The 25,722-nt window shown below is 44.6% G+C and overlaps 1 protein-coding gene across 1 annotated transcript in view; it reads right to left on the bottom strand.

Moving 5' to 3' along the window:
* Positions 1 to 25,722, bottom strand: part of LOC110530907 (kelch-like protein 29) — a 331,159-nt gene that overhangs the window by 124,446 nt on the left and 180,991 nt on the right. Inside the window, exons 4-5 of the mRNA XM_036985426.2 lie at positions 25,284 to 25,440; positions 19,649 to 20,221 (exon numbers count right to left, since the gene is read on the bottom strand). Of these exons, the coding sequence (XP_036841321.1) occupies positions 19,649 to 20,221; positions 25,284 to 25,440 (730 nt within the window). The remainder of the gene's footprint in view (positions 1 to 19,648; positions 20,222 to 25,283; positions 25,441 to 25,722) is intronic.

Below are 25,722 nucleotides of genomic sequence, written 5' to 3'. Positions count from 1 at the left end.
CGCTCATTAAACACACACACACACACACACATTTCTGGCTAGGAGCATTTGGCTGTGGCTTGGGTGGGAGTTTATCTTTTTTCAGATTTTTTTTTTTTTACTGGCTGAGTTTATCAACATCTGTGGAAGAAGCAGAAGCGGAAAAATACCAAATTAATAAAAATGGTGGTGGGGGATTATCTTTCAGGGGAAAAAAACTAGTTTGGTATTTGGTATTTTATTAAGATCCCCATTAGCTGTTGCAAAAGCAGCAGCTACTCTTCCTGGAGTCCACACAAAACATGAAACATAATGCAGAATGACATAATACAGAACATCAATAGACAAGGACAGAACACTAAGTACATTTTTTGAAAAGGCACACGTAGCCTATATATCAATGCATACACACAAACTATCTAGGTCAAATAGGGGAGAGGCGTTGTGCCGCAAGGTTTTTAAAGACTCAAATACACCCTTGAACCTGGGTGACCAGAGTAGTCGGGAGTCAAAGGTCAACAATGTCAAAGGTCAGAAAATGTGAACGTCCTTGAAGAACATTTGCTTGCCCATCTCTCATGTTTAACTCCATTACCATGGTTCACGTAGTAGGTTGGCCCGTTGGGGTCTAGATAGTCAGCTAGTTACACAAGCATATTGTGACATGTACAGGCAGAAACTTATACACAACTGTCATGACGTTGCCTTCGTTGGGTAGAGCAAGCCCCCCCCCCCCCCCCCCCTGCCTCCTTCAACTAGGCTGCTGTGGTCAGAGAGAGGTCGTTTATTCCTGAGAAGACCCTGCCACATGGCCCCACAGTATAAGAGGCAGAGTCAATTTTCATAGAGCACAAAGGAATTTCTTCCACCTCACAGAACTTGAGGTATGAGCAAATTTCATGTTCCGGAGAAAGTATAAAAGATCGGTGAAGAATCCAGCTACGAACTGGTCCGTTTGTTACAACTTGAGGAAGCTCATGGGAGATGGTGTGGCCACATTACCATAATGCTGTTTATATAATAGCCTCAGATATGAGGTTTACATCTAATTGTTGTATAAGATGAATGAGTGAGTATGATACTGTTTGTAAAATTGTGTAATATGATTTTGGACTGTTTAATGAAGGAAAATACAATTCCCTTTTGAGTTGAACTAAATCAGAGAACCGCCCCTGAGCCCAGTTTGGGTCAGGCATCCTGGGACAGCCCCTTTTCTGCCATTCCGAATAAAACCCAACTTATCACCAGATATTATCAACAGACCATGTTTTTCTCCATTAGGAGAGGACAAAGGTTGTAGACCATTGCTGAATCTTTTAACCATACCACATGGTTAAACTCTTAGACTATCGATAAGACAGAATAAGAACAAGTCTTTGATATTAATTACTAGTCTGCAGCTAGGAATTCGGTATCATTGAACGCGAAGAACGACAACCGCCGAAACATCCATTCTATAACGAACCGAATGAAAGTCACTCTGAACTACCCACTATAACCACGACAGAGAGAGAGAGAAAGGGAAAGATACGGACAATTCTACAAAATAAACAACTTTTCACCAGCGATCAAGACGACACACTGAGCGTAAATATATATATTGATTGCAATTGTTCCCAAATGAGTAAGCGTTCATGTGCAAAGGATTAGCATTTCAATTGTTATAATTATCACTCTGTAGTGACTTCTTAGTCGACCCCCACTTCCCCTTTTGTCTAACAAGCCGCCATGCCGGTTTAGCCCACTAGGGCACATTCCCCTATCATTTCTTGTAACCACATTTACGTTGTTTGTTTGTTTATGCATTTCTGTGAATTACTTAGTAAGTAATAAATAAATTATTTAAGACAATTGATGTATGGATGACTCATAGTGAAGACTGGGTTCGTGCAGATAACCAACAATTTACGACGTTTGGAATGAGACTAACGTGAGGTAAAGTAAATCATTAATTAATTCGAAGACTAATTGATCAGATAAAATATCTGAAAAGTTATTTTAGGAAATTATAACTTTGTAATCTGAATATTTTTCCTTGGTGCCCTGACTTCCTAGTTAATTACGGTTACATGATTAATCAGTTGATCGCGTAATACTAATTACAGAGAATCTTTGATTAAAAAACTATAAGTCTTCAATTTAATGATAGTAAAGACACAACATTTATGACGCCCCCTGTCAGGAATCTAAGATAGACTTTGCTGTTGAACTCTACATATCAATTGCGCAAACAGAATTGTACAAACAGTCTGCTTTGTATACATTCAAATTGGTTGTGTGTGTCTATTCCCATTTGAAGAGGCTACAGAGCACCTCCGGTAGTGGTCTTTAGAGAGAGCAATGAGTGATAAATTCCAGATTTAGTCCATTAGGCCAAACGGTACTACTTCTGTCAGTCAATATTAATTCATAGAGCCAGTAAGGTTCGGAATTAGAGGATAGAACTTCGGCGTTCGAGCCAAAGTATTTAACTGCCTACCGCACTACACCAGTGTGAACAGACTACAGGCATATCCGTATCATGTACCGTGTCGCTCCGGTCAACATAACGCTAGCAAAGTATGCCGAATGGTTTAATGTGAGACGTCACTAGTAAACCCACCATTTCCATGGTGAGAGGACCCTATTTTGTGCTTAGAACGTGATTTAGCTGGCACGAGAGGCTAAGCTAACAGAGAGGGAACATTTTTCACTTCCTGTGTTCTGTTTAAATTCCTCCGCCTTGCAAGTCCCGCCCTTTGTTCTTCCATTTGATTTCAGCATTCTGCATCACTGGTGGTGAAGAATCGCAAGTACATCTCTTAAAAGAAGTGTTGGAAATCCAAACGTGGATCACATTAAAATAATCCAGCAATCTCAATTGCTTGGGGCTCATTCAATTAATTTATTTAAATTGTTGGACATACCTTTCTAGGTTCTTCCAATTAAATGAGAAACCTTAAACTTTGCAATAGTAACCTAGATGAACCAACTTCCCAGGTGAATTTAAAGTTTAATTCCCAGATAGCCTATTCAGGTTTGATTATTCATTAAATTTGATCAAATCAGTAAATTCTGCTTCTGCAAAGCACAATCAATCAGTCCCACCTCCAGCGGGAATTCCATATGGCTTTGGCATGAGGGGAAAGTGTACCATAGTGGTAAATGTACCTAACATTACCTTTATGATAATCCAGCAATCTCAATTGCTTGGGTATTATCGTCTCATTCAATTTATTTATTTAAATTGTCAAACATACCTTTCTAGGTTCTTCCAGTTAAATGAGACACTTTAAGCTTTGCAATAGTAACCTAGATAAACCAACTTCCCAGGTTAACTTAAAGTTTAATTCCCAGATAGCCTATCCAGGTATGATTTAACCATTATCATTGATTAATTCAATTTGCTTTTGCAAATTCATTCACGTCCAACTTCCACAGTACTGTCCAGTACTGATGGTTCATTAACGTCTATAAATATATTAAAATCGTCTTTGCAGCTCCCAATATATTCCAAAACCAATCTTAGGAAAACCTATTTTTCCTTTCAAATGTTCTAATAATGTGCAAGTATCAGAGGTGGTAGTCCCCACTCGCCCGCTAATTAGTGAACCTCCACTCGCAAATGGATTGATCGCTGACCTCAGCAGTGATACCAACCCTAATTATGCCATTAGTGGAAAAGCAGACAACAACGCTTTCCAAAATCAACCATCGGGTGCAGGCCTCGTAAAGGTTCTCTCCAGTCTAGCCCTGATGTCTTGCCATCCGAGATTGTCATCTGTCCAATACCGCAATTCACAGCTGAAGCACGAGCAGGTAATGGTAGACCTAAAGGGACAGGTGGAGAGAACCGGGAAGCCAATGACAAATGCAGAAAAGGGAAAAATTCTGCTAGCTATGGAACTGCGCTTGAAAACTGAACAATTAAATGTAATTGCAAAAACGTATGATGATGAACAAGCACAAGCTCTTCAACAAAATCGTCTTCTACAGGAACAAAATCATATGCTACAGGAACAACTCGATTTAGCCAAAACTAAATACGATGTCCACGCCAAACTAGATAAATCTGAAGAGTTATCTACAAACAGGAGCGCTCAACTTGATAACATGCATGCAGTTTTGTTGAACGTTACTCAAAGTAACACGATTCTACTCATAACGCTGCAGACCAAAAACGATCAGTTAATGAACACAATGACAAAGTTGGATGACAAATCAGCAGAACTCATTGAAGTCGCTGACCAAATGAATGATGAGAGAACTCAGGTGATGAAGATGGAAATGTTGATTTCTAAGCAAGCTGAGGAAATCTCATCACTGAATCTCTCGCTCCGTACTCAAGACCATATCTGCAAGCCATGACAGATAAGTTTGAGACCAAAAGGAGCAAGTGTGACACTCATGTGTCCAAAATCAGTACTCGAAGCGCTCAAGTGGACTCTGCAATCTAGCAGAATACCACCCTTAGGTAGCATCTGGAGGAAGTCCAGAAGGGTCACGCTCTACCAATCCAAGCAACCGGAGCCCTGTACTCACAGGAGTAAAGACGATAGGTTTCAGACCTTGCCTCCCTCATGTGTCCCTCAGTCTTCTCCTCTTGGCCATTCGGCACTGAGTAATATTGCGCCTCTTGGCCAACAACAACAAGAAGGCTTGGCTTCTCCTCTTGGCCTTTCGGCCCCAATCTCTCCACAGGATGATGCCAACCCTCTCCGCCCGCTTGGCGCAGAATACCTTGACAAACTCATCAAGATTTTCCCCACCTTTGACCCCGTTCCAGGTCAGCCAAACGATACTGAGACGTTCCTAGCTGACATAGAGGACGTGTTGGATGGCTACCCGAACGCTACGGGTTCTGACAGGGTTTACCTGTTGAAGCGAACATCGAATAGACGCGTGACAAGGTTCATTCGTCTACAACAGCAACACGTGCTAACTGACTATGCTAAACTTGCCACAGCTTTGAAAATAGAATTCAGTGCTTCTGCGACTCGCAAACACTATAGCTCACTGGCTAACACCGTTAAACAAGCTCGGAACGAACACCCACAAGTTTACTTTGGCCTACTCACTGAAACAGGGATGGAAGACCTGTTACCTTTTAAACAAATGTTCCTGTCGTACATGTAGCCTACCTTCATTACCTACTTGGGCCCTGCCGCCCACGTTGGCTTGCCTATCTTACAACTCAGAGAGCTTGCAAGCACAGCTTTTGAGGCACCAAAAGTTCACAATGGTAAGAGCCCTGACCACTAGGTTTTGAAGTTTGACCAGGAGCACTCACTCCAGTTAGAGGGTGCATTATCAGGTATTGGAGCGTTGAGAGATGATGCACAACAACAGTTTCTACCACTAAACCATGATTCCAATTACCTCCGTGGTCGAAATAACTATAAAGTACGTTGCTATCAACATGACTACTGCTACAATCGACCTGTTCGCTACGTTCCTGCACCCAACCCACAAAAAGTGTCAGAGCACAAGGGTTACAAAGGGGTGAAGGACGATCAAAACGTGGACCAATGTTCTCCAGAAGTTCCACTACGGGAAGAACTAAAGCGAGAACAATTTGAGAAAAGGGTAAAAGATAAGTCACAAGGACTCAACGAGGAATTACGGGACACCAGGTCCGCAGGTATTAACACCCATAGCAAGGACGTTAAAGTTAAGATTTCTCCCGCTCTCATTCAAGACCCTATCCAGGGCCCGCTTGATCAAGAAACAAGCCCCCGGGCTTTGTCTATGGACTCTGATACAAAGGTAGTGAAGAAAAAGGTCAAACGCTTCGTTAAAGCCAAGCCCACTCAAAATCGGAAAAGACAAACTGCTTCCACCTTGAACAGAAATGGCACATCACGTCATTGCGAATGACCACTCCACTTTGTGGGGAATATGTCCACTAACCACGAATCTAAACGGCCATACCTGGAAACAGTCCTAGAGGACTGCTTAACTTGTCATTGATTCTGGTGCGACAATATCACTCATCTCTCAAACCTTATTCGATGATCCCAAAAGGGCTTTGAAGCCAACTAAACGTTGGTTAAAAGTGGAACGATGCGACACTACACTTCGAGGGGTCACTCAGACTACCTCGCCTCTCACATTGAGAATCATGCTGAAACTACACTTCAAGGACGTATCGCTCGTTCACCCTGTGTAAATTACCAGCCTCGAAACTGTAACCCTGCTACTTGGAGCAGACATGATGGATCGGTTACTCCCATTGATGGATTGGAAAACCAACCAAGTATGGTCACAGGCCACCGTGCCTTCTCCACTGACCACACTGTCCTCCCCTAACGCTAGCTGCAACGCAGTCATTCACGAGGGATATCTGTCAAAAGCACCCCTTGGGAAAAAGACGTTTAGAAACCTCTTGGGGCAGAATCCGATCAAAGGAAATATTATGATATCTCGACACATTCCATCAGCCAACTTGATTGACCATTCTTTTCATGATTTCGAGCCAGCTGTCTCTGTGAATAAGCAACTTCCATCCTCCTTGCAGTCATGCAATAGGGTAGTTGAGATGAACTCCTCTTGCCCTTCGGACACTTCCGCAAGCACCTTGGCCGTCTCAGCAAGAAAAACATTGATGCACAGAGTACACTCTGCTTCCGATGATACACCTTCCGCTTTGTTGGGGACTGTCACCCCTTACAATGATACTAATGGCGTCAGTCCAGCAACTGACCCGATGACTCCCGCTGGTGAAACACTTTGCGATATCACAGACCGATATCCTCATCTCAGTTCGCAGGTATCGCGGTGACTGACAGCCCTCGACAGCCACTGAGTGAAGCACAAGCACCAGGAGATTTGGTTGAAAGGTTACAGCCATCCTTATAACAAAGCGGCCGCTGACAACTCGTACATAGGGTCCGACCTTTTCGTTTGGGCCTCAGACACCAACATCACCCGCTGGTGGGGGGGGGGGGGGGGGGGGGGTCCCGAGACACAAAGGGGGGAATAGTAGCCGGTGTGTGTGTGTGTGGGGGGGGGGGGGTCGAGACTACGGACAACACCGTACGAGGCCGCCAGAGCATAAATCAAATCTAGTTGTAAACTCCCCTATGAGAACAGGCCCCTAGACGGGGATTATCTTACAACACATCTAAGATAGTACTGAGGTGTACCACACTGGTCATAAAGGACCACCTCTAAAACAAATGGCAACAATAATCATTCCTTGCCATGTGTAGGTTCAACTACAATACAACTAGTAAAATGCTTCAATCATGTGTTCCGGTAGTATAATATTTCAGAATAAATCGATAGGATAACTGGTCCCTTTGAGCACCAGTGCCAATACCAGCGACAGTCAGTCTAGCTACAATCAGCAAGAAGGTTAGAGACCTAACCAATCAAATTACCCTTGACGATAGTGACATAGGAGTCACTCAGAGTGCAACACGTGGAAGGGAATCTCCAGTGCACTCTTCCAATGGTTAACACATGTCACTAATAAATAGAATCCTCCATTCAGGAGGAAAATTATTAGAATCATTAACCACGATCACACCACGTACGACCGGTCCAATACTTAAAGAGTACTTCCGTCGTGAGGTTAGCTCCTCTGTGGATAACATAGCTATGACTGGTAGTAAAAACTACTACAGACTCCCTTGACACCAATTCTGACTGACCTCCAGGCATTGACCTGAAAATTACCTGACTACATCAGACTCATTCTGAACAAGTTGTAATCTGCCAGGATACTTGGTTTTCTTCCCTTGACATGTGCGCTTGCGTAAGCATAAACGCACATGCACAACGGAACATCCAATTAGAATTTATGCTAGGATCACTTAAGGGTCCAAGCAAAATACCAGCGTAAGTAAAGTTGAACATTTACTTCTAGGCCTTTGACTCTACAGCACTCACCAGTTTTCTTCCCAGAAGTCCATAGGTCATTCCTGTAGACTGCCCAAAACTAGTGCCTTACAGCTGTAAACTTATCATATAGTTATCAACTTAGGATAGTGCCTAAACAACACACCAAGTAGGAAAACCATAGATATGGCATTAGAGACAATGCCATGATAGTCATTTTGCCAGAACATTGGACGTATATAGAATAGTCCAATTCGATGATTTTTGTGTGAGAACAATTTTTTGTATATCTTTTGTTAATGCTTTCATTCCTTTTCGGTTCAGTGCCTTTGACACTTAGGAAGTGATAGAGCCATAAACAAAGTCCCCATAAAACCAACACTTAGTGCCACAATGCCGCTCATTGGGGAATGAATGTAATGATATATATTTCATGAGTGTGTGTGCGTTGTTAACATCTGCCTAAGTTACTGCCCAGATCTTCTAGCCTGGACGATGACCAGAAGACGAGTCCGGAACGTTGACCCCAAATCCGGACACCCACGGCCCATCCCTGTGGCGGCATGCCCCGCTGTCAGAGAGCCTACCAAGGTAAACCACCAGAGAGGGAGGGGGGGGGGACCGCAACAGCGATCACCAACCAGGACATCCCCTGGCCCTCCCTGGGGTACTTTGCAGCTTCCAGGGAACCAAACCAAGGTACATAACTAGAAGGGACCGCAACGGCGATCACCAACCGGACATCAACTGCCATCCTTGTGGTGGACTGCTCCGCTTTCAGAGAAGCCTACCAAGTTCAACCACCAGAGGGGACTACAACGATGATCTACAAACAGGACATGACGTGTTCATGATTTTATTTTGATTCAGGACAAACAAGATCCAAACCACCAGGGGGGGTATGTCATGACGTTGCCCTCGTTGGGTATAGCAAGCCCCATCCCCCTCTCCCTGCCTCCCCCTTGCCTCCTTCAACTAGGCTGCTGTGGTCAGAGAGAGGTCGTAAATTCCTGAGAAGACCCTGTCACATGGCCCCACAGTATAAGAGGCAGAGTAAATTTCCATAGAGCACAAAGGAATTTCTTCCACCTCACAGAACTTGAGGTACGAACAAATGTCATGTTCTGGGGGAAAGTATAAAAGATCGGTGAAGAATCCAGCTATGAACTGGTCCGTTTGTTACAACTTGGGGAAGCTCATGGGAGACGGTGTGGCCACATTACCATAACGCTGTTTATATAATAGCCTCAGATATGAGGTTTACATCTAATTGTTGTATAAGATGAATGAGTGAGTATGATACTGTTTGTAAAATTGTGTAATATGATTTTGGACTGTTTAATGAAGGAAAATACAATTCCCTTTTGATTTGAACTAAATCAGAGGACCGCCCCTGAGCCCAGTTAGGGTCAGGCATCCTGGGACAGCCCCTTTTCTGCCATTCCGAATAAAACCCAACTTTGAGAAATGATCACCAGACCATGTTTTTCTCCATTAGGAGAGGACGAAGGTTGTAGACCATTGCTGAATCTTTTAACCATACCACGTGGTTAAACTCTTAGACTATCGATATGACAGAATAATAACAAGTCTTTGATATTAATTACTAGTCTGCAGCTAGGAATTCGGTATCATTGAACGCGAAGAACGAAAACCGCCGAAACACACTGAGCGTAAATATATATATTGATTGCAAATGTTCCCGAATGAGTGAGCGTTCATGTGCAAAGGATTAGCATTTCAATTGTTATAATTATCACTCTGTAGTGACTTCTTAGTCAACCCCCACTTCCCCTTTTGTCTAACAAGCCGCGATGCCGGTTTAGCCCACTAGTGCACATTCCCCTATCATTTCTTGTAACCACATTTACTTTGTTTGTTTATGCATTTCTGTGAATTACTTACTTAGTAATAAATAAATGATTTAAGACAATTGATGTATGGATGACTCAGTAAAGACTGGGTTTGTGCAGATAACCAACAATTTACGACGTTTGGAATGAACCTAACGTGAGATAAATAATTAATTAATTAGAGGACTAATTGAAAAAAAATATATATATATATATTTTAGGAAATGATAACTTTGTAATCTGAATATTTTTCCTTGGTGCCCCGACTTCCTAGTTAATTACGGTTACATGATTAATCAGTTGATCGCGTAATACTATTTACAGAGAATTTAATGATAGTAAAGACACGACATAACCCTTGTACTAGAAAACACAATTATGTTCACCAACTACCTCTGTCAAATGAATAATACGCCTTGGTGATAATAAGGTAGACATTTCTGGAGCAACCTTGGTACATGAACTCACACAGCGGGCATATATTCATGATATTGGCTCAAACTTATTTAGGAGCCCATGCGGGAGGGCACTACTGAGCCACTGGTGTGAGGACTAGCTCATCCCTACCTCCCTTCTCCTACCTCTCTAACTTCACTGATGATGGCTTCCAATGAGTTTTCTGCTGTTTATACACTATGCATCGCTCCTTCTCACTCCATGGTGGAGGAGTGGGGCGAGGGATGAGAGGGAGACAGATAGGAGGGGTTCTCCCCCCTTCTCTCTCTCCCTCCTTGTTCACTATTGTATTTTAATGGAGAGGGGCCTTACCATGAGTCCCATACATTATCCCCTAAAACAGTTCATATAGAGCTTGGTCATAGGTCATTAAGACAAATACTTGGTTGTCTACCTCCTCCTCCATGCACAGCAATGCTGCACAGCATTCATTAATCACACACACACATTTCAAGATAATGCTCAGCGGCAGCAGCATAACCACATGGCCAGTCTTACGGAGTAGGATGAAGGGGGGGGGGGGAGAGAGAGAGAGAGAGAGAGAGAGAGAGAGAGAGAGAGAGAGAGAGAGAGAAGAGAGAGATGGACGGAGGGAGAGAGAAGGAGGCGGAGAGACAGAGAGGGAAAGTAGCACAGACAGCCACACGGCCAGCCTGACAGAGTGGGATGGAAGGGGAGAGAGAGAGAAATGGAGGGTGGGAGACATAGACGGGGGGAGTGGGGCACAGGCACACGGCCAGTGTGACAAAGTGGGAGAGACAGAGACACAGCAAGAGAGAGAGAGAGAGAGACACAGCGAGAGAGAGAGACACAGCGAGAGAGGGAGAGAGAGGGAGAGAGAGGGAGAGAGAGAGAGCGAGAGAGAGGAGGAGACAGAGGGAGAGACAGACAGGGGCCCTCCAGCTAGAGAAGCCACTAGACCTTGACCTAGACCTACTCCTCATTCTCCTCGCTTTCCTTTACCTCTCTCCCTTCCTCGTCCACTTCCTGCTATGCTAGAGGCCACTGTACTATACCTACTACCCACTCCTTAACATATTTGTCTCTTCCTTGCCCTCCTCTCTAGCCCACTGTGCTATACCTGCTAGAGTCCTGCATGGGGTCGGATACCCACGGTTCAGCTGGCGGATGGAATTAAACAAATTATTTCAACCTGCGGGTTGGCTCGCGGTTAAAAACTATTATATTTCTGGTTGGAAACGTTTTATATCAAGGTACAATATTTGTTTTACAAACCCAGGACCTTGTTGTGTTGTGAATTCCATTCTGTGAGAGGTCATCTAGACATAGTAGGCTACCAGCCACACATACAGCGAGAGGGTGTTGAGCAGGGAACTGTCCATTATTTGTGTGGGGAAATACAAAATAAAAAGGTTATGATGGGGGTATACACCATCATGGAAACAGGTGCTGCACGAGTGAAATCCCCGGTTTTGGAGTGGAGAAGGACAACAATCCAGTAGATGGATAGGCGACACAGTCTGCAAAAATTGCAAGCAGGTATTTGTTTACGACAGCAGGAAGACAGCAGGAAGACAGCAGGAAGACAGCAGGAAGACAGCAGGAAGACAGCAGGAAGACAGCCACGTCTCCCATGATTAAAGTAGGCAATTGTTTTTCCAAAGGAATTTGAGTTGTCAATGTGCCGCATCGCAGTGTGAAGATGAAACTAGACTGTTGTTAATTCATGGCATGGTTTCCTTTTATCCAAATGATGCATAGACATGCGGACAAATTAATTACTGCAAGGAAGGGGAATAATAGCCTACTACTCGAGTCATGAAAACAATTCAATCATTTGATCTACCTGTGGCTATGGAACTCTGTTCCCAGTCCATCCAGCCGTGCTGATCCAGTTTCCGCTGTTCTGCCTGCGGCCATGGAACCCTTACCTGTTCACTGGACGTGCTACCTTGTCCCGGATCTGCTGTTGTAACCGCTCTTTTTCTCTCTCTCTCCCACGCTACCCGACCTGCAGTCTCGACCTCTGAATGCCTCGGCGACCTCTGAATGCTCGGCTATTAAAAGCCAGCTGACATTTACTCCTGAGGTGCTGAACTACTGCATCCTCCATAACCACTGTGATCATTATCTGACCCTGCAGGTCATCTAGAAACGTTTGAACGTCTTGATGAACGATCTGGCCTTAATGGCCATGTACTTTCATAATCTCCACCCGGCACAGCCAGAAGAGGAATGGTTTTCCCTAGCCACTGTGCTTCTACATCTGCATGGCTTGCTCTTTGGGGTTTTAGACTGGGTATCTGTATAAGCACTCTGACAACTGATGATGTAAAAAAAAAAAGGCTTTATAAAAGACATATGATCGATTGACCTTATTTGGTCAGTAACGGATTGGCTCTCAGAACAATTCTATGTGGGTGAGGTCGGGCTGCAGAGAGGAATCTGTAATGATGTCGGTTATCGGGTGGGACCTGGAATTGATGTGGCCGGTGCTGGGCGGGTGTGGCTCCAAAAAAACTGACCTATGCAGGAGTCCAATATCTGCTACATCCACTCTTCTCCTCCCTCCTCATTTCCTCTCCCACTCAACCTAGTACTATGCTTCTCTATCTGTCACCCACTCCCCAATGTCCTCCTCCTCCTCTTTTTCCTCCCTCACTATACCTGTCACCAGCTCTCCTCCTCCATCCCTCCCTCCCTTCTCTCCTCTGCTGGGGCCAGCGGTGTAAGTCAGTCTTTTAATGGCCTGTTTTCAGCTGGGAACGCCACGATTAGGAGAGTGACAGGGGAAATCTGAAGTAAGAATGGATTAGTGCGAGAGAGAGAGAGAGAGCAAGAAAGAGACAGAGAGAGTGAAAGAGGGGGACTTAAGTCCAGATTGCTTGTTTTCCTGAGACAGCTGAATATAAAATTGCACCTTCTCAGTCTATACCATCCAATCTGCTCAGCCTTATTATATTTTATATATATATATAAAGCACAGTGTGTGTGTGTCTGTGCTACAACGTGCTACAGCGTGTACTAGTGTGTGTGTGTGTGTGTGTGTGCGTGTGCGTGTGCGTGTGTGCGCGTGTGTGTGAGTCCGTGCGCTAGCTACAGTATGTGCTCAGTGTTAGCCTCCTAAGTGCGTGTGCTTAGTTTTTAATCTGAAATCCATAGCTGTCTGTATAGCTGTGTCTGTGGGTGATCGGAGAGGATCTCACCTCTATTTGCCATTCAGACCTGTCATGGTGGGGTTAATACATACACAGGAGGATGACAGCTAGATAACACCCCAGTCATCAGCTTATACCTTCAACAACCATCAGTCATCCTGGAGAAGCCAGACAGACCAGGAGGATTTGGGTAAAGATGTTACCGTCTCTCTTTCTGTTTCCCTTTCTGTTTCTGACTCTCTTTCTCTCCGTCTCTCTCCCTGTGTGTCTCTTTCTCGCCCTCTCTGCATGTGTCTCTCGTTTTTACTTTCTCCCCCCTCTCTCCACCAGACTGAAAAAGAATGAGTGAAACAAAGATGGACAATTAAGCCTCTGACGGTTGATGAGGTGGCCACTGAAAGGTCATGTGGCTTCATATAGGGCAATGATAGACAGAGCTTACTGTGTGACACACACACACACACACACACACACACACGGCTCAACTCACTGGGATCCTAATCACACCAACACTTAAAGTGTCTAGATCCTACTGAGAGCCATTCAAATCAGCTTACTCTTTTTACAGTGAATTTGAAGCACTCTGACATAATGTAAAAATCCTTCCTCTGAGCTGGTGGAATACTATCATAAAAGAGACCCGTAACAAAGACTGCCTCTCAATATCCAAGCCCTCACTGAATATCCAAGCCCTCACTGAATATCCAAGCCCTCACTGAATATCCAAGCCCTCACTGAATATCCAGGCCCTCACTGAATATCCAGGCCCTCACTGAATGTCCAAGCCCTCACTGAATGTCCAAGCCCTCACTGAATGTCCAAGCCCTCACTGAATGTCCAAGCCCTCACTGAATGTCCAAGCCCTCACTGAATGTCCAAGCCCTCACTGCACACAGAAGAAGTGCACGCCGTAGGAGTGTTGTTGAAACTAAGAGGCCTGTGCCAAAGAGGGTGCTAAAATATGACTGATAACTGATTTAATAGTCACAGAACCAAGCAGATAATTCAGATTTTTCTTAAGGCAAGGACATTCATATCTGTCAGTCAAATGAAACACAGCGTGTTTTTGTGCATGTTAGGAATGGTAAAAGTCCCCCCTAACCACAGATCTAAGACCAGATTACCTTCCCCCAATCCTAACCTTAACTATTAGGGATGAAAAATAACCCTGGACCATTGCTTAGAGAATACTTCTACCATCTGGCTTCTGAGCCCAGCCCAGCCTACTCCCCAATGTTGGAGGGGTAACCTTGCCACAGCACTACACAGCACTACGATGGACTTCATGAGAAAACAGGCTAGGCACAGCATCCATCCTCATCAACGGGGCCACAGAGATGGTCAAAAACATCAAGTACCTCGTCGTACACATCTGAGGAGCTGAAATGGTCAAACCACACAGACACCACGGTGAAAAAGGCATGAGGCTGTAGAAATTCGACCAGCCAGTGTTCTACAGGAGCACCATCGAGAGCCTACTGTCGGGCTGCATCGCTACCTACAGTGGGGCAAAAAAGTATTTAGTCAGCCACCAATTGTGCAAGTTCTCCCACTTAAAAAGATGAGAGAGGCCTGTAATTTTCATCATTGGTACACTTCAACTATGGCAGACAAAATGAGAAAAAGAATCCTGAAAATCACATTGTAGGATTGTTAATGAATATATTTGCAAATTATGGTGGAAAATAAGTATTTGGTCAATAACAAAAGTTTATCTCAATACTTTGTTATATACCCTTTGTTGGCAATGACAAGTCTTCACAAGGTTTTCACACACGGTTGCTAGTATTTTGGCCCATTCCTCCATGCAGATCTCCTCTAGAGCAGTGATGTTTTGGGGTTGTTGCTGGGCAACACGGACTTTCAACATCCTCCAAAGATTTTCTATGGGGTTGAGATCTGGAGACTGGCTAGGCCACTCCAGGACCTTGAAATGCTTCTTACGAAGCCACTCCTTCGTTGCCCGGGCGGTGTGTTTGGGATCATTGTCATCTTCAATGCCCTTGCTGATGGAAGGAGGTTTTCACTCAAAATCTCACGATACATGGCCCTATTTATTCTTTCCTTTACACGGATTAGTCGTCCTGGTTCCTTTGCAGAAAAACAGCCCCAAAGCATGATGTTTCCACCCCCATGCTTCACAGTAGGTATGGTGTTCTTTGGATGCAACTCAGCATTCTTTCTCCTCCAAACATGACGAGTTGAGTTTTTACCAAAAGGTTATATTTTGGTTTCATCTGACCATATGACATTCTCCCAATCTTCTTCTGGATCATCCAAATGCTCTCTAGCAAACTTCAGACGGGCCTGGACATGTACTGGCTTAAGCAGGGGGACACGTCTGGAACTGCAGGATTTGAGTCCCTGGCGGCGTAGTGTGTTACTGATGGTAGGCTTTGTTACTTTGGTCCCAGCTCTCTGCAGGTCATTCACTAGGTCCCCCCGTGTGATTCTGGGATTTTTGCTCATCGTTCTTGTGATCATTTTGACCCCACGGGGTGAGATCTTGCGTGGAGCCCCAGATCGAGGGAGATTATCAGTGGTCTTGTATGTCTTCCATTTCCTAATAATTGCCCCCACAGTTGATTTCTTCAAATCAAGCTGCTTACCTATTGCAGATTCAGTCTTTCCAGCCTGGTGCAGGTCTACAATTTTGTTTCTGGTGTCCTTTGACAGCTCTTTGGTCTTGGCCATAGTGGAGTTTGGAGTGTGACTGTTTGAGGTTGTGGACAGGTGTCTTTTATACTGATAACAAGTTCAAACAGGTGCCATTAATACAGGTAACAAGTGGAGGACAGAGGAGCCTCTTAAAGAAGAAGTTACAGGTCTGTAAGAGCCAGAAATCTTGCTTGTTTGTAGGTGACCAAATACTTATTTTCCACCATAATTTGCAAATAAATTCATTAAAAATCCTACAATGTGAGTTTCTGGATTTTTTGGATTCTTCTCATTTTGTCTGTCATAGTTGAAGTGTACCTATGGTGACAATTACAGGCCTCTCGCATCTTTTTAAGTGGGAGAACTTGCACAATTGGTGGCTGACTAAATACTTTTTTGCCCCACTGTATATGTACATACCTACCTCAATTACCTCGTACCCCAAAACATTGACTAAATACTGATGCCCTGTGTATATAGCCAAGTTACCGTTACTTATTCCTCATGCTATTATTTTTAAATTTGTATTATTTTTTTTCTCTCTGCATTGTTGGGAAGCAAGCATTTCACTGTTAGTCTACACATGTTGTTCACCAAGCATGTGACGTAACATCTGATTGATTTGAGCAAGGCACGGCAACACCACCGCCGCTGACCGCAAGGCGCTACAGAGAGTGGTACGCTCTGCAGAACGCACCAATGGGTGCACACCGCCTTCCCTTCAGGACACCTACAGCACCAGATGTTGCAGAAAGGCCCAGAAGATCATCAGGGAACTCAGCCACCCGAGCCACGGCCTGTTCTCCATGCTTCCATCACTCAGATGTGGGCAGTACAGTAGCATCATGGCAAAAACTAACAGACTTGCCAATAGCTTCTACCCTCAGACCATCAAGCTGCTGAATAGCCACCACGAGTCAGCTACCTGCTCCCCCTGTACCCCTCCTGTCCCCTCCCATCACTTCCTGATGGCCACTGATGTTTAGTGACCTGAGGGGATATCTGTTCCCTGAGCGCAAGAGAGAGGAAGAGAAAGAGATGGAGCACAGCAGGAGACCAAGAGAAAGAGGGGGGGAGGTAGAGAGAGGGTGGAGAACACAATACGAATGAGGAAGAGATAGGGGGGAGTACAGCAGGAGACCAAGAGAAAGAGGGGGGGGGGGGTAGAGAGAGGGTGGAGAACACAATACGAATGAGGAAGAGATAGGGGGGAGTACAGCAGGAGACCAAGAGATAGGGGGAGTACAGCAGGAGACCAAGAGAAAGAGGGGGGGGGGGGAGGTAGAGATAGGGGGAGTACAGCAGGAGGCGGCGTCAAAATGTTATGAAGACAGGCCCTGCACGACAGGCTGGTTTGTGGTGGTTGACTGGTTGATTATCACGGCAGCAAGGTTAAGTGTTCTTATAGTCTGGAAGGTGTCTCTCTCCGCTCCGCGAGGACAAAAGCAAGTTGCCGAGACGCCTGGCTAATTCTCGGCTAAGCCCTCTCAGGGTCATACAGCAGTCTATTATCCAGACTATGACCTTACGGGCAGCTCAAACATTCTAGACATCTCAAAACACTAATCTATGAAAATAGTCAGGGGTAAGAGTGAAGGGAATCTAGACAATGCAGTCATATTAGTATCAAAAGTGCACTCGACCCTGTGCGCAAATCAAGGTTTTCAAGAACCCTCTGCTCCGATTTGACACCTGCTACTGTGCTGCTGCTCTGAATGGAACTCTGCTATTCCTGTGACTTTCCTACCACAGTGACATCTGTATGCTCATTTCTACCGCTGAATATTTCATAAAGTGGTACTCCATCTCGTCACGTCTCATGGTTCTAAGCAGAGCCCCCTGCATGCGTTTATGAAATAGAATTTTACTGGTACTAGTACTTTTGGTAGGAAAGCTCTGGTTTAGTGTAGTTGCAAACAATTCGGATTAGCTTTGGCTATTGGAATAAATACCACAGTATATAGATTGTGAAACACACAACGTATGAATTCAAAAACACACAAGACTTTGGCTATTCGACTAAATACAATAAATGACAGCATAGCAACAATGTATCCATTACAAAACCCGGCAAGCATCTAAGCGAACAGGAGACGCAACAGAAATGAGCTGCCGGACTGCAGTTCAATGCGTCCGCACTCTAATTGTCTGTGTTTCCATTCCACCTGCTGTCTCATTTAAATGTGTCTCAGGTAGCCTCCGCTCCGACTGCCACAACTGCTTTCTACATCAATCTGGAAACTCATTTGCACACGTTCTATTGATCTACTCCCAAAATAAAAAAAATTAAACGAGTTGGGGGGAAAAAAGGCCAATCTAAACTCTAGATTAAAAGCTTCATTAAATGTGAAAATTGGTCAGGGAATATAGAACATCTGTCTCTGGCCCTGCATCACAAACTCCAAGGTTAACAAACAACAATTTACGGCTTTGAGATGCAGCCAAACCCGAGACGGCTCGCCATACCACTGAGCTCACAGTCTTCACAAAGACAACAAGAGTTTGCCAGGCTTAAAAGAAACTTAAAAAGTGACTGCAGGCGTGTCTGGATAATTTAAAACAATGGAATAAGGTGTGTGGGTGTGTGCGCGTGCGTGTGTAAGCTGTGACCTTGGTGCAGCTTTGTGAAGATTTGGCACCAGTACCAGGTATTGTTTTAACTGTCTCCTGGTTAGATGTGTTTGTAGTGTTGTTTATGGAGTGCTGTCAACACAAACTACCCAGAAAAGCTGTACAAACCACACTCTACCCAGAGAACCTGCTCCCTGTACAAACCACACTCTACCCAGAGAAGATGTTCCCTGTACAAACCACACTCTACCCAGAGAAGCTGTTCCCTGTACAAACCACACTCTACCCAGAGAAGCTGTTCCCTGTACAAACCACACTCTACCCAGAGAAGCTGTTCCCTGTACATACCACACTCTACCCAGAGAAAAGCTGTTCCCTGGAACAAACCACACTCTACCCAGAGAAGCTGTTCCCTGGAACAAACCACACTCTACCCAGAGAAGCTGTTCCCTGGAACAAACCACACTCTACCCAGAGAAGCTGTTCCCTGGAACAAACCACACTCTACCCAGAGAAGCTGTTCCCTGGAACAAACCACACTCTATCCAGAGAAGCTGTTCACCGTACAAACCACACTCTACCCAGAGAAGCTGTTCCCTGTACAAACCACACTCTACCCAGAGAAGCTGTTCCCTGTACAAACCACACTCTACCCAGAGAAGCGGCTCCCTGTACAAACCACACTCTACCCAGAGAAGCGGCTCCCTGTACAAACCACACACTACCCAGAGAAGCTGTTCCCTGGAACAAACCACACTCTACCCAGAGAAGCTGTTCCCTGGAACAAACCACACTCTACCCAGAGAAGCTGTTCCCTGTACAAACCACACTCTACCCAGAGAAGCTGTTCCCTGTACAAACCACACTCTACCCAGAGAACCTGCTCCCTGTACAAACCACACTCTACCCAGAGAACCTGCTCCCTGTACAAACCACACTCTACCCAGAGAACCTGCTCCTTGTACAAACCACACTCTACCCAGAGAACCTGCTCCCTGTACAAGCCACACTCTTCCCAGAGAACCTGCTCCCTGTACAAACCACACTCTACCCAGAGAAAAGCTGAGTCCTACACTGAGAAAACCTACTCAGTAAAAAACAAAATAATTAGAGAATAAAGTTGTATTGGGCCTGTCTTATATTTGGTGTGTGTGACTGCAGACTTGCCAAGTCAGAGTGGGTCTGTCTTACCTTTAGGATGTCCTGGGTCTGTGAACTCGTACTTTCCCATCCCCACCGTCCTCAGCATCTGCAGCCCATTGGGCCCTCTAGGACCATCCTGATTGGCTACTGGAGTAGGAGGAACTAGCCGCGCCAACTGCCCATTGGTCAGAGGCAGGGCATGGGGCTGTATGAGAGGGTGAGTTGGGTGAGAGTGGTGAGGAGGGGGGTGAGGCGTCAGATGACCGTTCCCCATCATTCTGTGGTTTTGTTGGTTGGGGTGCGCTCCCCTGGGACCACCTGAGGGGGTAGAGAGGGGCGAGGAGAAGACAGGGGGCTGGGCCAAGGGATAGGGTGGCTGGTAGGGCATTTTGAGCACCATGGCGGGGGGTTGGTGGGCAGTGGAGTGCGGGGGTAGCTGGAAGTGGGCTGTCATGAGTGGGTGGGGGTGGAGGGGCATGGGTGACTGGATGGAGGGAGTCAGACCTATAATAGGGCACTGGACAGTGACACTGTGGCTGAAGGAGGGGGGCTGGTGGGGGTAGGAGTGGGGCAGGAGACTGGACTTGGTCACTGCTGCTACAGAAGGTACCCATGGAGGACCTGGAAAGAGAGACAGGGGAGAGAGAGCGTGAAGAGAGAGGAGAGGAAGAGAGCGTGAAGAGAGAGAGAGAGCGAGAGAGCGAGAGAAGGAGAGGAGAGGAAGAGAGGAGAGGAAGAGAGGAAGAGAGAGAGAGGAAGAGAGAGAGGAAGAGAGAGAGGAAGAGAGAGGAAGAGAGAGAGGAAGAGAGAGAGGAAGAGAGAGAGAGGAAGAGAGAGAGAGGAAGAGAGAGAGAGGAAGAGAGGAAGAGAGCGTGAAGGGAGAGAGAGGGGGAAGGTAGGGGAGAGAGAGAGAGGACGGAGAGAGAGAGAACACAAGGGTGAGATAGGGGGGAAGGAGAGAGTTTAGATTATTATTACATAACCTCATCATTTACTTGATCCTTTTAGATAGCTGAACAAATTACACAACAAATTACTTTTCATACACCACAATTCAAAAGTTTGGGGTCACTCAGAAATGTCCTTGTTTTTGAAAGAAAAGCACATTTTTTTGTACATTAAAATAACATCAAATTGATCAGAAATACAGTGTAGACATTGTGAATGTTGTAAATGACTATTGTAGCTGGAAATGGCAGATTTTATATGGAACTTCAACATTGGCGTACAGAGTCCCATTATAAGCAACCATCACTCCTGTGTTCCAATGGCACGTTGTGTTAGCTAATCCAAAACCCTTTTGCAATTATGTTAGCACTCTGAAAACTGTTCTGATTAAAGAAGCAATAAAACTGTCCTTCTTTAGACTAGTTGAGTATCTGGAGCATCAGCATTTGTGGGTTCAATTACAGGCTCAAAATGGCCAGAAACAAATAACTTTCTTTTGAAACTCGTCAGTTTATTCTTGTTCTGAGAAATGAAGGCTATTCCATGAGAGAAATTGCCAAGAAACTGAAGATCTCGTACAACACTGTGTACTACTCCCTTCACAGAACAGAGCAAACTGTCTCTAACCAGAATAGAAAGAGGAGTGGGAGGCCCCGGTGAACAACTGAGCAAGACAAGTACATTAGTGTCTAGTTTGAGAAACAGACGCTTCACAAGTCCTCAACTGGCAGCTTCATTAAATAGTACCTGCAAAACACCAGTCTCAACGTCAACAGTGGAGAGGCGACTCCAGGATGCTGGCCTTCTAGGCAGAGTTGCAAAGAAAAAGCCCCATCTCAGGCTGGCCAATAAAAAGAAAAGATTAAGATGGGCAAAAGAACACAGACACTGGAAAGAGGAACTCTGTCTAGAAGGCCAGCATCCCGAAGTCGCCTCTTCACTGTTGACGTTGAGACTGGTGTTTTGTGGGTACTATTTAATGATGTTATTTTAATGGACAAAAAAAATAGCTTTTCTTTCAAAAACAAGGCCATTCATAAGTGACCCCAAACTTTTGAACGGTAGTGTATATAGGGGCCTTACAGTTAACATATTGACCATATACACTGAGTGTACGAAACATTAAGATCACCTGCTCTTTCCATGGCATAGACTGACCAGGTGAATCCAGGTGAAAACTATGATCCCTTATTGATGTCACTTGTTACATCCACTTCAATCAGTCTAGATAAAGGTGAGGAGACAGGTTAAAGAAGGATATTTTTTCTACTTCGAGACATGGATTGTGTATGTGTGCCATTTGGAGGAAAATGTTTTTATACATCAGCTGAGCTAAAAGTTCATCAGAGAACACACACAGGAGAGAAGCCTTACGCCTACTATCACTGTAGGAAGATAATCTCTCAACCGAGCCACTTAAAAAGTCACCAAGGTATACGTAAAGGAGAGAAGCCTTCCTACTGCTCTCAATGTAGAACCGAGCCACTTATAAAGACACCAATGTATACATACAGGAGAGAAGCCTTACTACTGCTCTCACTGTAGCAAGTCTCTCTCAATCGAGCCACTTAAAAAGACACCAAGGTATACATACAGGAGAGAAGCCTTACTACTGCTCTGATTGTAGAAAGAGTTTCTCTCAACAGCGCAACTTAAAAACATACCAATGTATACATTGAGGAGGGAAGCCTCAAGTTCTCTCAGACCAGCTAAGATTAAAGTTACTCCATCAAGGAATCCTCATCTCATAAAATAATTGGTAACAGTGAATTGGATTAAATGAAAAAAGCATAGCACATTCTATTGTATTCCTATTGTTTCTCAGTGTGAGAGAACTGTGCAGAGGAAAAGGAGCGTTATAGAATGTCATCCTCTCTTTACCGATCAGTGTGTACCTCGTCAGTTTTTGTCTGTAATGTCTTTGTCGTTATATGTCGGATCCCAGTAAGACTAGCTGTCGCCTTTGTCATCAGCTAATGGGGATCCTAATAAATGAAATAAATGGGCAAGGCAAAATGTTTAAGTGCCTTTGAACGAAGTATGGTAGTAGGTGCCAGGCGCACTCGTTTGGGTCAAGAACAGCAACCCTGCTGAGTTTTTCAAACTCAGCAGTTTCCCATGTGTATCAAGAATGGTCCACCACCCAAAGGACATCCAACCAACTTGACCCAACTGTGGGAAGCATTGGAGTCAACATGGGCCAGCATCCATGTGGAACGCCTACAACACCATGCCCCGACAAATTGAGGCTGCAACTCAACATGTTATTAGGAACGTGTCCTAAATGATGTGTACACTCTGTATATACACAGTATGCCTACAGGGAACACGTTCAGTCCATGGTATTAGTGATGAGCTCCGTTTACCATGTAGCTAGCTAAGTATGTATTTACAGTATTTTCTACTCTGACGCATACGAGAGCGAGAATGTGTTAGACTGGAAGAAGAGAACTTCTCAGTACATTATGGTCATCCATCCTCAGGCCAACTATCTCAGCACTATACCACTTTATTCCTACTGTTCTCAACTTGAGCCCTAAACTTGATTAAAACCAGAGAGAGAGAGAGAAATCCGATATAATATTATTATGCTCCTATAGTTTTGGCCTGAGTAGTAGGATTTCAACGAGGTGCCAGAATTGATTACAGCCTGATACGTATCTTCTCCTTCCTGTTCTCCATCTTGAGTTATTAAAGTGTTCCTGTACATTTTCTGAACTACAATCAGTCTTTGGACTAAAATATATAATGAAGTGACAAGACGGAACTCATTAGCGATGGCTAACATGCACTCACATTTGCGAGTCCTCTTGCGGCAGAGCTAATGAAAGGTTTAAGAAGGGAAATGTAATTGCATTAACATTAAATGGATCCCTTCTCCTGATTGCTCTCTTGTACCCCATCATTTAAATGTGTGAGCATTAAATATTGGTTGTTTCGTAAGTGCTCCTTGGTCCTTTTATAAGAATTCTATTTCAATTTGGTGAATTGCTCAATCAACCTCTAATTGTTAACATACCGACTGAGGCAATGCTTCAGAAATCAAAGTCCTTCTTTCTCACAAGCGAAAAGTTAACTTTTCCAGACAGAAACTTCTTTAAAACAACCAACTGCAGAGAAGTTCCTATTTAAACCATTGATTCACTCTGGCAGTTGGTGGGGAAGTTTCTCGCGACTCAGTTCAGTGAAGTGCGGAGCTAGTTTCATTGTGGATGCCAGACGTTCACAAGCACGCACGCACGCTTGGTTTGAGTGCCATATGCAGCAGCATGGGTGACATCTCACTCCGTGGTTGAGGCTGGTGTGTGTTTGTTTCTTACGCCACCAGACTGTGTGTGTGTGTTTGTGTGTCAGTCCGTGCTTGTAGGCAAAGCCTGTCGTCTGGCCACATTACTAATACCACAGGGCTTCATAGACCATTCAGCCACCTCTATACCCCACACAGCAGGGTCCCTGAGGACAGTGTGTGTGTGTGTGTGTGTGTGTGTGTGTGTGTGTGTGTGTGTGTGTGTGTGTACACGCGTCCCTCTATACCCTCCCAGCAGGGTGTTTAGGGGACAGAGAGCACTGCTCTGAACCCCAACCTCCAGAAGAGGAACACGATAGGAATATTGTCCTCAAGTGATGAGTTGAAGAAACTAGCCAAAGCTTTTGGTCAAAGCCACTGTGGTGGCAAAGACTCTCAAACAGACAAGAGCAGAGAGTACTTACTTATTAGTTTGAGAAACTAGACATTTAGAAATGGCGGAGGCATATCTCAAATAGAAAACAGCAGAAAATATATTTCCATTAAGTAGGTCTTAGTGATGTTTTTGAGAAACTAGATATTTAGTAGTAGCAAAGCCTACATTGGCAGTCTCAGCTGACAAGAGTTCAAATACTTATTTTCCATGAAAAAGGTATTATTTCTCTGCGTGTACACAATCAGCTGTGACAGGGTAATTATTGAAATCTTTATTGAGACTGCGTCAATTAATTAACAGATCATTTGTCGAGTAGGTAACATAGAGCTACAGTACGACGGTTATGGAATACTGACTACTCAAGAAGTAGACAGTGGTCATGGATTCATTGCTATAATACCATACAATACATATTGTACTCTATATTGATGTATACACAGTGCAGTATATAACGAGTGTTACTTGAATATACAGTATTCATTGCATTGCTCGCTATAGTATCAGGAACGTGGAAACTGGATATTTGTTATGGAAGTATACCACATTCATTGCGTTTCTTGAATACATCGTTGGATACAGCTTTCATAGTGTCTAGAGTATATTAATCGTGGAGGTGCCAATGGAGCAAGTGCAGTGGCTCTGTATGTGTATTGTTCTTAAATTAGATCCATTCTCTGTGAGCAGGAGGCAGAGGCCAGCAGAGTAGTGTAACAGAGGGAAATTGACTGCTGCAGGGCACAGCCATTCTGGGTTCACTTTAGTACTATAGGTTCTCAACTTCTGCAGCTCCTAAATTTAACCCATTATTGTCATTGTCATTTATACTCGTGAAATATCCACCTCAGAGAGATGATTTGTTTAAAATCAGAAAATATTACAATAATACAGACTATGATTGCTATAACTAGTATTGCGTGCAGGTGTGTGTGTTTGTGTGGTGTGTGCCGCCGCGTATTGTGTGTGTTTATACGCGTGTATACACGTGTGTGTGTGTGTGTGTGTGTGTCTGTGTCTGTGTGTGTGTGTGTGTGTGTGTGTGTGTGTGTCAGTACCTATGGGTTCACAGTCTCTGTGCTGTTGTTTGGCAGGAGGTTCATCAGTCTCCCAGGGTGTGAGCTGGTTGATGGGTGTCTGTCCCCACCTCACCCCTGGAGCTAACAGCAGACCTGGAGCCTGGCTCTCCCTCTCCCCTGGAGACACACCTGATACCTGGGAGAGAGAGGAGAGAGAACAACACATTAGAAAAACAGCAGGAAAAAACTAGCTCTGACACCTAGGTATCAGTGAGTGAGTGAGTGAGTGAGTGAGTGAGTGAGAGAGAGAGAGAGAGAGAGAGAGAGAGGGATGAACAAATCAGTTTATCGGCCTTCAACTGACACAGGAGATAAACAAGAGCTTAGAAAACCACAAAAATAAACATCAGGTCTGATACACAGGTAAGAGATAGAGATATAGAGAAGAGATGATCGGTCTGTTACATGAAAAGGTTGA

Source organism: Oncorhynchus mykiss, chromosome 8 (genome assembly GCF_057628025.1).
Source record: "Oncorhynchus mykiss isolate SJ-2025 chromosome 8, ASM5762802v1, whole genome shotgun sequence".
Classification (NCBI taxonomy): Eukaryota; Metazoa; Chordata; class Actinopteri; order Salmoniformes; family Salmonidae; genus Oncorhynchus; species Oncorhynchus mykiss.
This window is presented reverse-complemented; position numbering and strand designations above follow the sequence as displayed.